Below are 13,033 nucleotides of genomic sequence, written 5' to 3'. Positions count from 1 at the left end.
GAAAATAGATTTCTGCTGCTTAAGGCACTCAATCTCTGGTGTTTTGCGATGGCAGCCCCAGCAGGCGAATATATCTCATGTCTGTGAAACATGGGAAACATTATGACTTAAAATGCCCCGTGGCTAAAGTCTGTACTTAACTTGTTAGGAAGGGTGGTTTTTAAGAATTCAAGGCGCCAGGCACAGTGGCTCATGCTTGTAATCCCAGCATTTTGGGAAGGTGAGGCGGGTGGATCATGAGGTCAGGAGTTCAAGACCAGCCTGGCCAATATGGTGAAATCCCGTCTCTACTAAAAAATACAAAAAATTAGCCGGGCATGGTGGCAGGTGCCTGCAATCCCAGCTACTCAAGAGGCTGAGGCAGGAGAATTGCTTGAACCCGGAAGGTGGAGGTTTCAGTGAGCCGAGATCACGCCACTGCACTCCAGCCTGGGTGACAGAGTGAGACTGTCTCAAAAACAAACAAACAAACAAACAAAAAACAAGAATTCAAGGACCCTCAGTCCCTTTTCTTCCTCCAGATATGTCAATGCTTTATGGGTTTCTCATCTCATGAGCGGCTCCTCTATGTGTGTACATTCACACAGGAGCACTTGTGTGTGCACGTTCTCCCCTATAGACAGACCCTGAGGCCACAGATGGTGCCTCAATGATCTTTGTATCCTGTGCTGGGCTCAGTACCTGACACAGCATAAGAGTTCAGTAAACACATTTGTTTAGAAAACAATGCATTTATATTTTGATGCATTGATGACATGGGCATATTTGGCCACAAAAGCACCATATACAGATGCCACCTAGGACAACATGGCATGTAGAGTGCTAAATCACGTCTTTCCAGCTCTCTCTAACTGGCTCTGTGTAAAAGTCCTTTCCTGTATCAAGTGTCGCGTGTGTGCCAATGAGTTGAGTATGTGATACTTTCAACACCCAAGCCTAGAGGGTAGGACACATTAACCTTCTAATGTCCATCACTGAGAAAATCCTCACCACAAGACTTTTCCTTTCTTCTTCTTCTTCTTCTTTTTTTTCTTTGAGACAGACTTTCGCTCTTGTTGCCCAAGCTGGAGTGCAATGGCACGATCTCGGCTCACCGCAACCTCCGCCTCCCGGGTTCAAGCGATTCTCCTGCCTCAGACTCCAGAGTAGCTGGGATCACAGACACCCGCCACCGTGCCCAGCTAATTTTTGTATTTTTGGTAAAGACGGGGTTCTCCGTGTTGGTCAGGCTGGTCTCAAACTCCCTACCTCAGGTGATCCACCCGCCTCGGCCTCCCAAAGTGCTGGGATTACAGGCATGAACCACTGCGCCCGGCCCCTTTCTTCTTATTACAATGCACAATGTGTAAACTTTCCACACCGAGTATTTCTCCTGACGCCAGAGCTGTGCTCACCTGGATCTGCTGCAATATGTTCTTCAGCTGAACCAGAAACTCCTTTGCTTCCTTTGCCTTATCCGAAACTCCATTTAAGGCCTGAGATAGTTGTGCCTGAAAAAGATATCACACATTAAAAAGAAAAAGTAGGTGTGAAAGGCACAGAAAATTTGCACTTCATCATGAAAGCTTATGTTTTTAAGAGGGGATAGGACTGATTCCACGCATCTGCTGTTCTCATTGATGCAGGGACCACCACTGACCCATGATCTCTATGACATTTGTTTATTTTTCCAGCAGTGGTAGATTGGCCTACACTCTCCTTTCTCATCCCCAAAGCTGGATAGAGGTAAGGAGCACTCAACTAATGGGTTGAAGCAAACAGGTCTGCCCCTGATGTTTGCAGAGCTCAAGACAAGAAGATAAATAGAGCCCTTGGCTTGGCCTGGCCCCTTCTATCCATCATCAGTACATGTTTGTATGGACATTCCAGACCCCAGGTCAAGTTCCGTCCACCCCATCCCTACACAGTCATCTCCTGGCCTGGGGTGCAAACCCTAGGGCCTGGTCTGCCCTGAGGGATAGACAGGAAGGGGGCTGTGGGTCCTGGAACTGGACTAGGTGTATGGACTGGTAATCCTATGGCATCTTGTAAAGGGGCACACAGGCTCCTATCCTGGTACCCTTAGCCCTGGGGACTCCTAACCTTGCAGAGAGGAGTGTGGCCAGCAGAGGTTTCTGAAGCAGGAGGATCAGTTGCTGTGGCCCAAGAGTGAAACTGCAAGCTGAGCTCAAATCTATGGCTTTTGGCACCAGGCTTCTTTGTAACAAACCATGTACACACACTTGAATTTGTCTTTAAAACTTAGCTATTGAGTAGACATGACCTTGATTTTTTTTTTTTTTTTTTTTTTTTTTGAGACAGGGTCTTACTCTGTTGCCCAGGCTAGAGTGCAGTGGCTTAATCATGACTCACTGCAGCCTCAACCTCTCAGGTTCAAGTGATGCTCCCGAATCAGCCTCCTGAGTAGCTGGGACTACAGGAATGCAACACAATTAGTGCCCAGCTAATTTTTGCATGTTTTAGTAGAGACGGTGTCTCGGAGGCTGTGTTGCCCAGGCTGGTCTCAAACTCCTGGTCTCAAGAGATCCTCCCACCTTGGCCTCCCAAAGTGTTGGGATTACAGGTGTGAGCCATTACGCCCGTCCAGACTGTGACCTTGATTTTCAACATGACTCTCATTTTCCACGTTAAAAAGCTGAGGACAGAACAAAGCAGTCAGAAGGTCCAGGGTCTCCTTCTCCCCCAAGTCCCTTCCCGGGTCTCTGCTCAGATGTCACCATGTCAGTGAGGACTTTCCCCACGACCTTGTGCAATAGCCCTCTCGCCTTCCCCTGGATAATTCTTCCTCCTAACAGTTGTCACCCCTCAACCTAGAAAACTTGTTTGCTGTCCATCTCCAAGTCCTAGAATGAAGGACAAGGGCTTTTCTGGGTGGCTCACAGCTTATCCCGGCACTGGAAGAGCACCCGGCCCATGGTAGCATTAAATAAATATTTGTTGAATGCATGAATCAGTGAATGGGATTCTTTAGACCACACCAACGGTTGTCAAAAGTGTGGTTCCAGACCAGCAACATCAGCATCGCTGGGCGATTTGTTGAAATGCACCGTCTCTGGCTGCACCGCAGATCTGCTGATCAGAGGCAGTGGGTGAAGCCCTGGAGTCTGTGCTTTACCAAGCCCTCCAGGGGCCTCTGATGCAGTTTGAGATCCCCCTGGACTGTGCAAGTGCAGCCTCCGCTGAAAACCTATGGAGAAGATGGCAAAGGGAGCCCACGGAAAGACACAGGGGGTAGGTGGAAAGACAAGGAAGGGGGCCCGGTCCCAAGGAGCACCGGCACACAAAGGGAGGTCACGGTCTGGGCTCTGTCTGCTCAGAGAGAGCAGGAGCCTCAGGCTGAGGATCGGCAGAGGTGCAGCTCCTTGGAGAAGCTTTTCCCTACACCATGAGCCTCACCACCCCCAGCCCCACCTCAGTGGGTTTAGGCTGTCCCCTCCGTAGCTGGCCCACAGCGTACCACCATCTGTTGCCAGCACCTAGGCAGTGAAACATCCCATAGAATGTACAGTGATGGCAGAAACGTCCCAGGTCTACTCTGTCCCCGGTGGTAGCCACTCGCTGCCTGTGGGTACTGAGCACTTGAAGTAGCTAAGTGACTGAGGAGCTGCACTTTTTGTATTATGTAGGGTAAGTTTCAACTGCCATGTGTGATTAGCCAGTGGCTAGTCCTGGAGAGCACAGGTTTGACACCCATCTGATAACCTACAGGTCACATTTGGCAGGCTTCCGGATTAACCGCCTGGGGCAGGCCTTGTGATTCATGGCTTACATCCTGTCTCTGAGAAAAGGCTCTTACCCTGAGGCCCTCAAATCCTACTGTGAGTTCCTCAAAGTGTTGACATACTGATTAATACATAACCTACTGACATCAAAAAGGACACTGAAGCCAGGTGGGGTAGCTCATGCCTGTAATTCCAGATATTCAGAGGCAGAGGCAGGAGAATGCTTGAGGCCAAGAGTTCAAGACCAGACTGGGCAACATAGAGAGACCTCCCTGCTGCACCCCCCGGCCCCACTTTCCTCCCTCATCCTCACCTTGTCTCTATAAAAAATTTTTAAAAATTAGCTGGACACAGCTACTCGGGAGGCTGGGGCAGGAGGACAGCTTGAGTCCAGGAGGTCAAGGTTACCATGAGCTATGATTATGACACTGTGCTCCAGCCTAGGTGACAGAATGAGACTGTGTCTCAAAATAAAAATGACACATTTGTTTCTGAGTCACAAAGTTTTACTGATCATCTTGCACATGGAATGTTAGCCTGTGTGTTGTCATCTGTAGCCAATGAATGTAACCTCTGTGTTGCAGCCACCAATGGAAAAGGAGCTCTCCCTTCTCCTACACTTTCTAGCTAAGCCTTCCAACCTGTGACAGGCTCTGGAACACGCCCAGCTTTGTTGGTGCGTCTTCCCCTGTCCAGCCTCACACTTGGCTTCCAGTGAACCTTTATCAAATTATTTCTGCCCTGACAGCCTTAATTTTGCCACATCCTTAGTGGGGTGCAGGGCCCAGGACAACTCGACCCATCCCAAGATACTCACCCTCAAAAGGAGGCTGAGGGGTCAGCATCATTCACAGACCCTGGGGGGTATCTTTAATGACAGGGGTTTTCAAGTTGAAGTTTATCAGGGACAGGGAAAGAATAGCAGCCCCTCCCCAAGACACCCACCCAAAGCATGGGCCCCCTGGGGCTGTGGCTGGCCCCTCCTCTCTTGGTCAGCTCAGCCTGCAGTAACAGAACACACAGACCTGGGGCTTCAACGGCAAACATGGATTTCTCAGAGTTCTGGAGGCTGGAAGTCTGAGATCCGCATGCCAGCACGGTTGGTTCTGGGTGAGGGCCCTCTTCCGGGTTAAGTCCTCACATGGTGCCATGTTTTGGATATAGTATTTTTGGCCACATCAAATCTCATGTTGAAATTTGATCCCCAGTGTTGGAGGTGGGGCCTAGTGGGAGGTGTTTGGTCACGGGGGCAGATCCCACATGAATGTCTTGGTACTGTCCTCTCCTCCTTCTTAGTGAGTTCTCACTGTATTAGTCCCCATAAGAACTGGTGTTAAACAGCCTAGAAGCTCCCTCCTCTCTTTCCCAATTCCTCTCTTGCCATGTGATGCCATGTGGTGCCTGTTCCCCTTTGCCTTCCACCATGAGTGGAAACTTCCTGAGGCCCTCACCAGAAGCAGATGCTGGGGCCATGCTTCTTGTACAGCCTGCAGAACCATGAGCCCCATAAACCACCTTTCTTTATAAATGACCCAGACTCAGGTATTCCTTTATAGCAATGCAAATGGACTAAGACGCATGGATTTTCCTTGGTGTGTGCACAAAGAGGAGAGAGAGAGCTTGAGAGAGAACTCAGGTGTGTCTTTCTCTTTTCATAAGGGCATTAATCCTATCAGAGGGAGCTCTGAGCACATCTAAACCTAATTACCTCCCAAAGGCTCCACCTCCTAATATCAGCACATTGAAGATTTAGGCGTCAACACATGAATTTGGAAGGGACACAAACATTCAGTTCATAGCACCTCCCACTCGTCCTACAGCCCTGGGCGGAGAGACTTTGTCTTTTGTCTCTACATTTCTATCCCACTGTGCTGCACAAAGTAGGAGCTCAAAGAATGCTCCCCGGCTGAATAAAAAGCAAAACAATTGCTTGACTAGAGGTGTGTGCAAAGAGTGGGGTAGATCCCTGCAGATTCATCACCACCGCTAGCACCTCCCTGGAGGAACTCAGCAAGCTTGTTTCTGCCTGAAAGGCAGGGTAGTTAGGGTCACGCACCATCTGCCCAGTACCAGGGGCCAGGATGGCTCTGCCCCAGGCAGCGCCAGCCTTCCAGGAGCCCAGCCCTCCCCAGAGCCTGCTGACCTGCTTCCCGCTTGGCAAGAAGACCAAGGAGCTTGGCAAGGAGCCCGAGAACAGAGTGGTTTTGAAGGAGACCTGTGACCGCAGGCTAATGCCTGACTGAAAGGGGGACAGTCTCACAGTTCAGTGGACACTGCTTCCAGGTCCATCAGACTTGCCATCTAATTTTTCCCTCCACTGCTTTTTGATGCCCCCTTGGTGAGGTCACCTCAATGCAAGCCACCTTGGGGCCTGCAGTGTGCTCAGCCACGTGAGGGCCCCAAGTCCTGGTCTGCAGCCATGGAAGAGCCCAAATGGGCAGTGTGAGGGCTAACCACTGTCGAGGGATGTCCTCATAAGCACACACTGGTCCTTTTCTTCAACCCAGTCCTTTGTGTGTGAATGACCACAAGTCACTTCTTCTCGCTCAGGGAATAGAATTGTGAAAATCAGACCTGATAATTCTAGTGGAAAAGGAGCAAAGGTTTTTGGAGTGAAAGAACAAAGGATGATGATGATGATGATGATGATGATGATTATTATTATTATTATTTTAAGAGATGGAGGTCTGGAGCAGTGGCTCATGCCTGTAATCCCAGGACTTTGGGAGGCCAGGGTGGGAAGATTGCTTGAACCCAGGAGTTTGAGACCAGCCTGGGCACCACAGTGAGTGCGACCAGACTGGGTAATATAGTGAGATGTCGTCTCTACAAACAATTTAAAAATTAGCCAGGTGTGGCGGCGTGTGCCTCTAGTCTCAGCTACTTGGGAGGCTGAGGCAGGAGGATCACTCGAGCCCAGGGTGAGACCCTGTATCAAAGACAGACACAGAGAGAGAGAGAGAGATAGGGAGAGTGAGAGAGAGAGAGACAGAGAGAGAGAGAGAGAAACAGAGAGAGAGACAGATGGAGATATGGAGAGCTTTGTCTGCCACCCAGGCTGGAGTGCAGTGCTGCAATCACAGCTCACTGCAGCCTCAAAAACCTGGTCTCAAGCGATCCTCCTGCCTCAGCCTCCCAAAGCACTGGGATTACAGGCCTTAGCCACCTCGCCTGGGCTCTCACTCTCTGAGTATGGGTGGCCCAGGAAAGCTGCATCAGCTGCCTGCCTTGCTGCCCCACTGCACCCTGGAGGTCTCTGCCTTGAGCACGTTGGAGTGCCACATGGTAGGCAGCATAGTACCCGACGTGTGGAATGTGCTCCGTAAATATTTGTGTCAGTGAATTGATTTTGCTCTAGATTTTTGTCTGACTACCTCCCCGAGATACTCAAGTCTCAATCCTCTCCCACACTAGGCATAATTAAATGGCCATGTGGTCACTTCTAACCCACTGTTTCTAGGGCATGGAGCCCCATATGGTCCCGGGCACCAGCAGTCTGACCCTACTCTGGGGACTGACCCACTTTTTATGACTTCTGGGTGTTAATTATTTCTAGGTTAACTGCCACCACTGACCTGGTTGGCATTTAGTCACACTAGATGGGACTTCTGATGCCCCCCACTCCTGATGCCCTGTCTCTATTGCATACCAGAGGATTCCTCTGCCCTGCCCTGCTCTCCCGCTTACTGAGCAACCTGCCAACAGCTGGGGAAGCCCCCCACCCACCATTGCAACACCCCTTGCCCAGCCTGCGGAGAGTGGCTTTGTTTTCTAGTCTTCTCTCAATGGCCAGGCCTAGGCTCCAAGAGCCCAGTAACTGGAATAAAGATCACTTCCAGGCTTGGTGCGGTGGCTCATGCCTGTAAACCCAGCACTTTGAGAGGCCAAGGCGGGAGGATCACTTGAGCCCAGAAGTTCTAGGCAAGCCTAAGCAACACAGCAAGACCCCTGTCTCTACAAAAAATACAAAAGTTAGCTGAGTGTGGTGGCACACACCTGTAGTCCCAGCTACTCAGGAGGCTGAGGTGGGAGGATTGTTTGAGCCCAGAAGTTTGAGGCTGCATTGAGCTTTGATTGTACCACTGCACTCCAGCCTGGGTGACAGAGTGAAATCTTGTCTCTTAAAAAAAAGTGATGATGAATAAATATAACTTCTCTAGTGTCCAGCCTAAACTGAGGCTCAGAAGCATGGTGGGGAGCCTTGATTACCCTGCGACTGAGGCAGATGCAGCAACAGGCCTGCAGACTGGAAACAAGGTGTGACCCACGGAGTCACTGGAGGTGACTCACAGGGATGGGAGAGGGAGGAGGTGGGCACATGGAGACCCTGGAAATGGGGAAAGAATAGGACAAAGCAGGGTCCTGAGAGGGAGACTTGGGCAGACTCCTCCCCCATGAAATAGTGGCAGCCAGACCTCCCGGATTCCCCAACCCACCGGCTTCCCCGCTCCCAGTCTGCTCCCAGGATCCAGTCCCCCGCCCTGAGGATCCAGGCCACAGAGACTTTGCTCCGTGCAGCATGAGGGATTGATGGTAAGGGCACAGGGGAGAGGACGGGCCCCTGGGTAGAAGTCCACTTAGGGAGGAGCCAGCTCAGCATTGGCTATGAAGGGAGCAATGCTGGGTGGCAGTCCCTGCTATGTTAGGCTGCGGTCCACAGGCTGAAGGGGACCCCCCTGAAACAGAAGGGGTCATTGGCAGAAGAACTAGGAGCCAGGGGTTGACCCAGGCAGCCTCTCTCTGCAGTGACTGTGGCCCAGAGTTGGGGGGAGGTCCCCTGAGGCAAAGCAGCTCAGAAGATCAGCTCCTATCCCTGCAGCTCCCTGTGTTTGGGTCACTAAGCCAGTAAGCAGGAGAGCTGGGATTGGAATGGGGCTTTCCAGATGCTGACCCAGTGTTCTGTTCAGTGCATCAAAGCCACGTCCAACTCTCAGAACGCCTACGTGAAGCCTGCTGCCACGACTCTGTCAACACAGACTAGATCTCTTTGAAGGCGCCACCACTGCCTTCATCTAGGGCTATTGCAAAAGAAGAGAACCCTCTGGGAGGATCTGCCTTTCCCTGAATCCCCAGGCTCACTCTGTCATGTGTTCCTATGGGACATTCGTTTCTTGTCACTGCTGTGACAAGTTGCCATAAACCTCGTGGCCTAAATCAACACAAATTTATCATCTTATGGTTCTAGAGGTCAGAAGTCCAAAATGTGTCTTACAAGCCCAAAATCAAGGTATGGGCAGGGCTGGTTCCTTCTGGAGGCTCTAAGGGAGAATCCTCTTCCATGCCTTTTCTGGCTTCTAGAGGTCACCCACATTCCTTGGCTTGTGGCCGCTTCCTGACGTCGCTCAACCTCTTGTGCTATGGTCTGAATGTCTGCATCTCCCCCGAATTCATATGTTGAATCCTAAGCCCAGGAGAGGTGGTATCAGGCAGTGGGGACTTTGGGAGGTGGTGAGGTCATGAGGGTGGAGCCCCCATGAAGGGGATCAGTGTCCTTATGAAACAGGCCCCAGAGTGAGGACACAGTGAGAAGGTGCCATCCATGAATCAAGAAAAGGTCCTGCCGGGCACCAAATCTGCTAGGCACTGATCTTGGACTTCTCAGACTCCAGAACTGTGAGAAGTATATTCCTGTTGTTTATCAGCCCCCCGTCTATGGTATTTTGTTACAGCATCCTGAAGATTAAGACATCTTGCTTCCATCCTCACCTCTTATGATTAACTCTGATCCTCCTGTCTCCCTCTTACAGGACCTTTGTGGTGACACTGGAGCCAGCTGAGGATAAAGCAGGATAACCCCTCCATCTCAAGATGCTTAACTTCATCACATTTATCACATTTGCAAAGCCTTTTCGCCATGTAAGGTAACATTCATGGGTTCCAGGGATAAAGATATAGACGTCGTCCTTGGAGGCCATCATTGAGCCTGCTATGACTGGCAATTAATTTATGTTTTTTAAAAACCTCATTTCATATGTGGTCACAGAACTGTTCAATGTCTGCTGCTCAGACGACTGTGCACTCAAAGACGTCATGTTGGATTTATCCAGTGTTGCATCCCCAGCTCAGAGCCCGGAGGCTAGTACACAGGACCCACTCTAATTGGTGGCTGACTGAGGGTCTCTTTCTACCTGGATTGTCAGCTTTCTGCTGGGCCCATGAGGCAGTTCTCAGGATAAGATCCACCCAGAGAACCAATATCCACCAGACACAGATCCACCCGCTGTGGCCAGAAAAGTGGATCTTATGGAGAACAATGTCATTTTTGTGACACAGGGCAAAGCTCTGATTGCCCAAACCCAGTCACAACCTGGACTTGATGGCCTCTCCTCTCCTGTGGTGGGACAGGATCAATAGCAACTGGTGACTTCTCATTAATAGCAATCACAATAACAATCGACAGCTTACTAAGTGCTGAGCTCTTTACATGCCAAATTTAGTTGATTCCTCATAACCTATCAAGGAGGTGCCATATTAACACCATTTTACAGAAGAGCAGACAGGGTCAGAGAGGGGAAGTAATGTGCTCAAAGTCACACAGCTAGTAAGTGGTGTAGCCAGGGCTCAAACCCAGATTTTTCTGAATCCAAAGCCGATGCTCTTTGCACTCCATTACACTGCCCTTTGGATATTCAACCAACATGAAAGGAGGACAAAACCTAGTTTCCCATTAAAATCCCTCAGAGGCAGGGCTGCTGGGCTGAGACCGTTCGCTATCTTCCAGCTGCATCTTTATTCTCCAGGGGACCCCTGTCCCTGGCATTCTGTGTGCTCAGGCAGGGTTGCCTGTCTGCCAATGACGGTTTCATCAGATCCAAGCTCCACTCTCCAGTTCATTAGGATTTCAAATGTGCAGCTGTGTAGGAAACCTCCACAGCCACTTTGCGAATGTTGATAAAGCAAAGTTGCCATCAGTCTGGGCTTTGTCCCTGCACTGCAGGGGACACGTGGTGGGAGGATAAGACACTGACCACTGCCTCCTCCTGCTCCTGTCCCACACAGAGCAGGGTGTCTGGGGGAGGCAGAAGCAGCCAAGACTGCCTTGAATAGCAATATGGCACCATGTAACACTGGTTTCAATGTGATTGAGGGGTGGAAGGGATTATGTGGACACGGCCATAGATCACACTCTCACAAAGATGTCTCTGTGAGAGTGGGAGAGCGTGGGAAGCAAAAATGGATTGGCAGGGCAGGGACGTGCAGGCAGCTCTCCTCTGGGAGAGAACACAAAAGAACAGGACTCGCTTTTCTCTAGGAAGGGAGATCCCATAGATACACTCCTGTCACTTCGCATCAGCCACGCTTTCATCCTAGGCCTCTGGAGTGCTGAGCTACTTTCTTTTCCCACAGCCTAACCAAGCATCTGCCTGCCTGGGTCTCTCTCCAGAAGCACTACAGCAGCTCCTCTGTGTCTGGCGTGGATCAGAGAGAGCGTGCCCACTATCCCTCTGGCTACCCAGCCACTTGGCTTCCTTCTGCCCGCCTTTCCTACCCTGCCTCCTGCAGTTTGACGCCCCACTTGAGAGACAGTAGAGATGGGGCGTGTGTTAAAACAGGAGCCGAAGCTTCACTGAGAATTTCACACCATCATTGGGCACAAAGGAGGTTGTGAAATGGACCGCAGGGGATTTACTCTCACTTTTTTATCTGCCCTTCAGTGCTAAGGTATTTTCTTTTTTTAATCTGTGGCTGATAATAATGCCTAATAAGTTAAAAATGCCCTCATCTTTTGGCAGAATAGTAGAAATAAATGAAAAATGTAAAGGACTCATTTTTTAAAAAATTAAAAGGCAGAGGCTCCTGGGTAAGCAGAGAAATTGATTTCTGAGCATCTCCTGAAAGAGGCACGGATACCACTGAGGCACACTCCTCCGCCAGGCAGGTGACCTCCTTCTCCTTTTATCCTGCAATCCTACTCCCCACTTGGGGAACCTGGGGCCAATGGAGGCAGGTCTTGTCCCTGCATCTTCTTTCTTCCCCGTTGTTGCTCAAATGTGGCTATTTTCCTTCATCTTCTTAAATGCTGTCTTCCCAGGTAAAATGTAAAGAGGGATCCAACAACTAACACAGCTATGACTTCCTAGTCACACCATTTGCCTAGGAAGCTTTCAGCTTTCTGTTTTTAGACTTAGATTGATCTCCTGGTCGAGAACCATATGCTTGTGAGATGGGCATCCTCATTAGCCTCGCTGGTGGGCAGCTGTGGATGTTGTGGGATGTGCGGGTAAAGCCGTCCCCTTCCTCCAGCAGGATGATGAAAGCTTCCCAGACAACCTGAGAAGCACCTTCCCATCATCCAAGCGCTCACCTTAGGCCTCTGGAGTGCTGGGCTGGGGAAGGCTGCCTGGCATTTTCACATGATTGGAGATGCTGCTTAATGCAAGTCTGTACCCTGGATCAACCTCAGGGGAAGGGCAACGGACCGAATTGTGTCCCCCAAAATTTAGACATTGAAGTCCTAACCCCCAGCATGTCAGAATGTGACTGTACTTGAGGAGGTGATTCAGTTAGAATGAGGTCATTAGGGTGGGCTCTAATGCGACAGGACTGGTGTCCTTATGAAGAGGGGAGATTTGGACATAGAGACAGACATGTGCCGGGGAAAACACCACGTGAAGATTGGAGTTATGCTGCCAAGGATCTATGAGGAGCTGGGAGAGAGGCCGGAGCAGGTCCTTCCCAGAGCCTTCAGGGGCAGCACAGCCCTGCCGACACCTTGATTTCAGTCTTCTGGCTTCCAGAACTGTGAGATGATATATTTCTGTTGTTCTAAGCCACCCAGTTTGTGGTACTTTGTTCTGGCAACCCTAGCAAACGAATACAGAGGGACCAAAAGGAGGTCCACAGATGCGCTGCTGAAACCAGGAATCCAGAGCAGGCCGGATCTGTCCTGTTCCGACTAGAGGTGCGCTCCTTCTTCAGGAAGAAATCCTGTTTTTGCCAGAATATACTCTTGTCTCTCCTTCTGGCCTTTTGGGCTCAAGGTCTCCACTGCTGTGATTCATGCAGAACAAAGTGGGAGCGCCTCAGCCTGGCTGTCAAGCCCTTCATCCATTCACCGATGTATTCATTCAACAAGCGTCTGCCAGTCGCCTATCAGGAGGGAGGTGAGTTCTGCTCACGGGGAACGTCCCCTTCTCTTTCCCTGGGATAATCGGCAACCCAAGCACCTGCCTTCCAGAAGACCCCCGCCTCCTTCTCTTCTCCCCTAGTTACGAGCCCTTGTCCCAGCTGTCACCGCCATTTATCACAGCCATCTCCAGTTCTAGCTCAGCTTGCCCACGTCCAGCTCAAATCCTCCTTTTCCACGAAGT

The 13,033-nt window shown here is 50.5% G+C and overlaps 1 protein-coding gene across 1 annotated transcript in view; it reads right to left on the bottom strand.

Moving 5' to 3' along the window:
* TRIM67 (tripartite motif containing 67) overlaps positions 1–13,033 on the bottom strand; it is a 62,345-nt gene that overhangs the window by 20,446 nt on the left and 28,866 nt on the right. The window contains exon 6 of the mRNA XM_011965799.1: positions 1,395–1,490. Coding sequence (XP_011821189.1) covers positions 1,395–1,490 — 96 coding nt within the window. The remainder of the gene's footprint in view (positions 1–1,394; positions 1,491–13,033) is intronic.

Source organism: Mandrillus leucophaeus, unplaced genomic scaffold (assembly GCF_000951045.1).
Source record: "Mandrillus leucophaeus isolate KB7577 unplaced genomic scaffold, Mleu.le_1.0 Scaffold1186, whole genome shotgun sequence".
Lineage (NCBI taxonomy): Eukaryota > Metazoa > Chordata > Mammalia > Primates > Cercopithecidae > Mandrillus > Mandrillus leucophaeus.
Note: the sequence above shows the minus strand (reverse complement) of the source record. Positions and strands in the feature narration are given on the sequence as shown.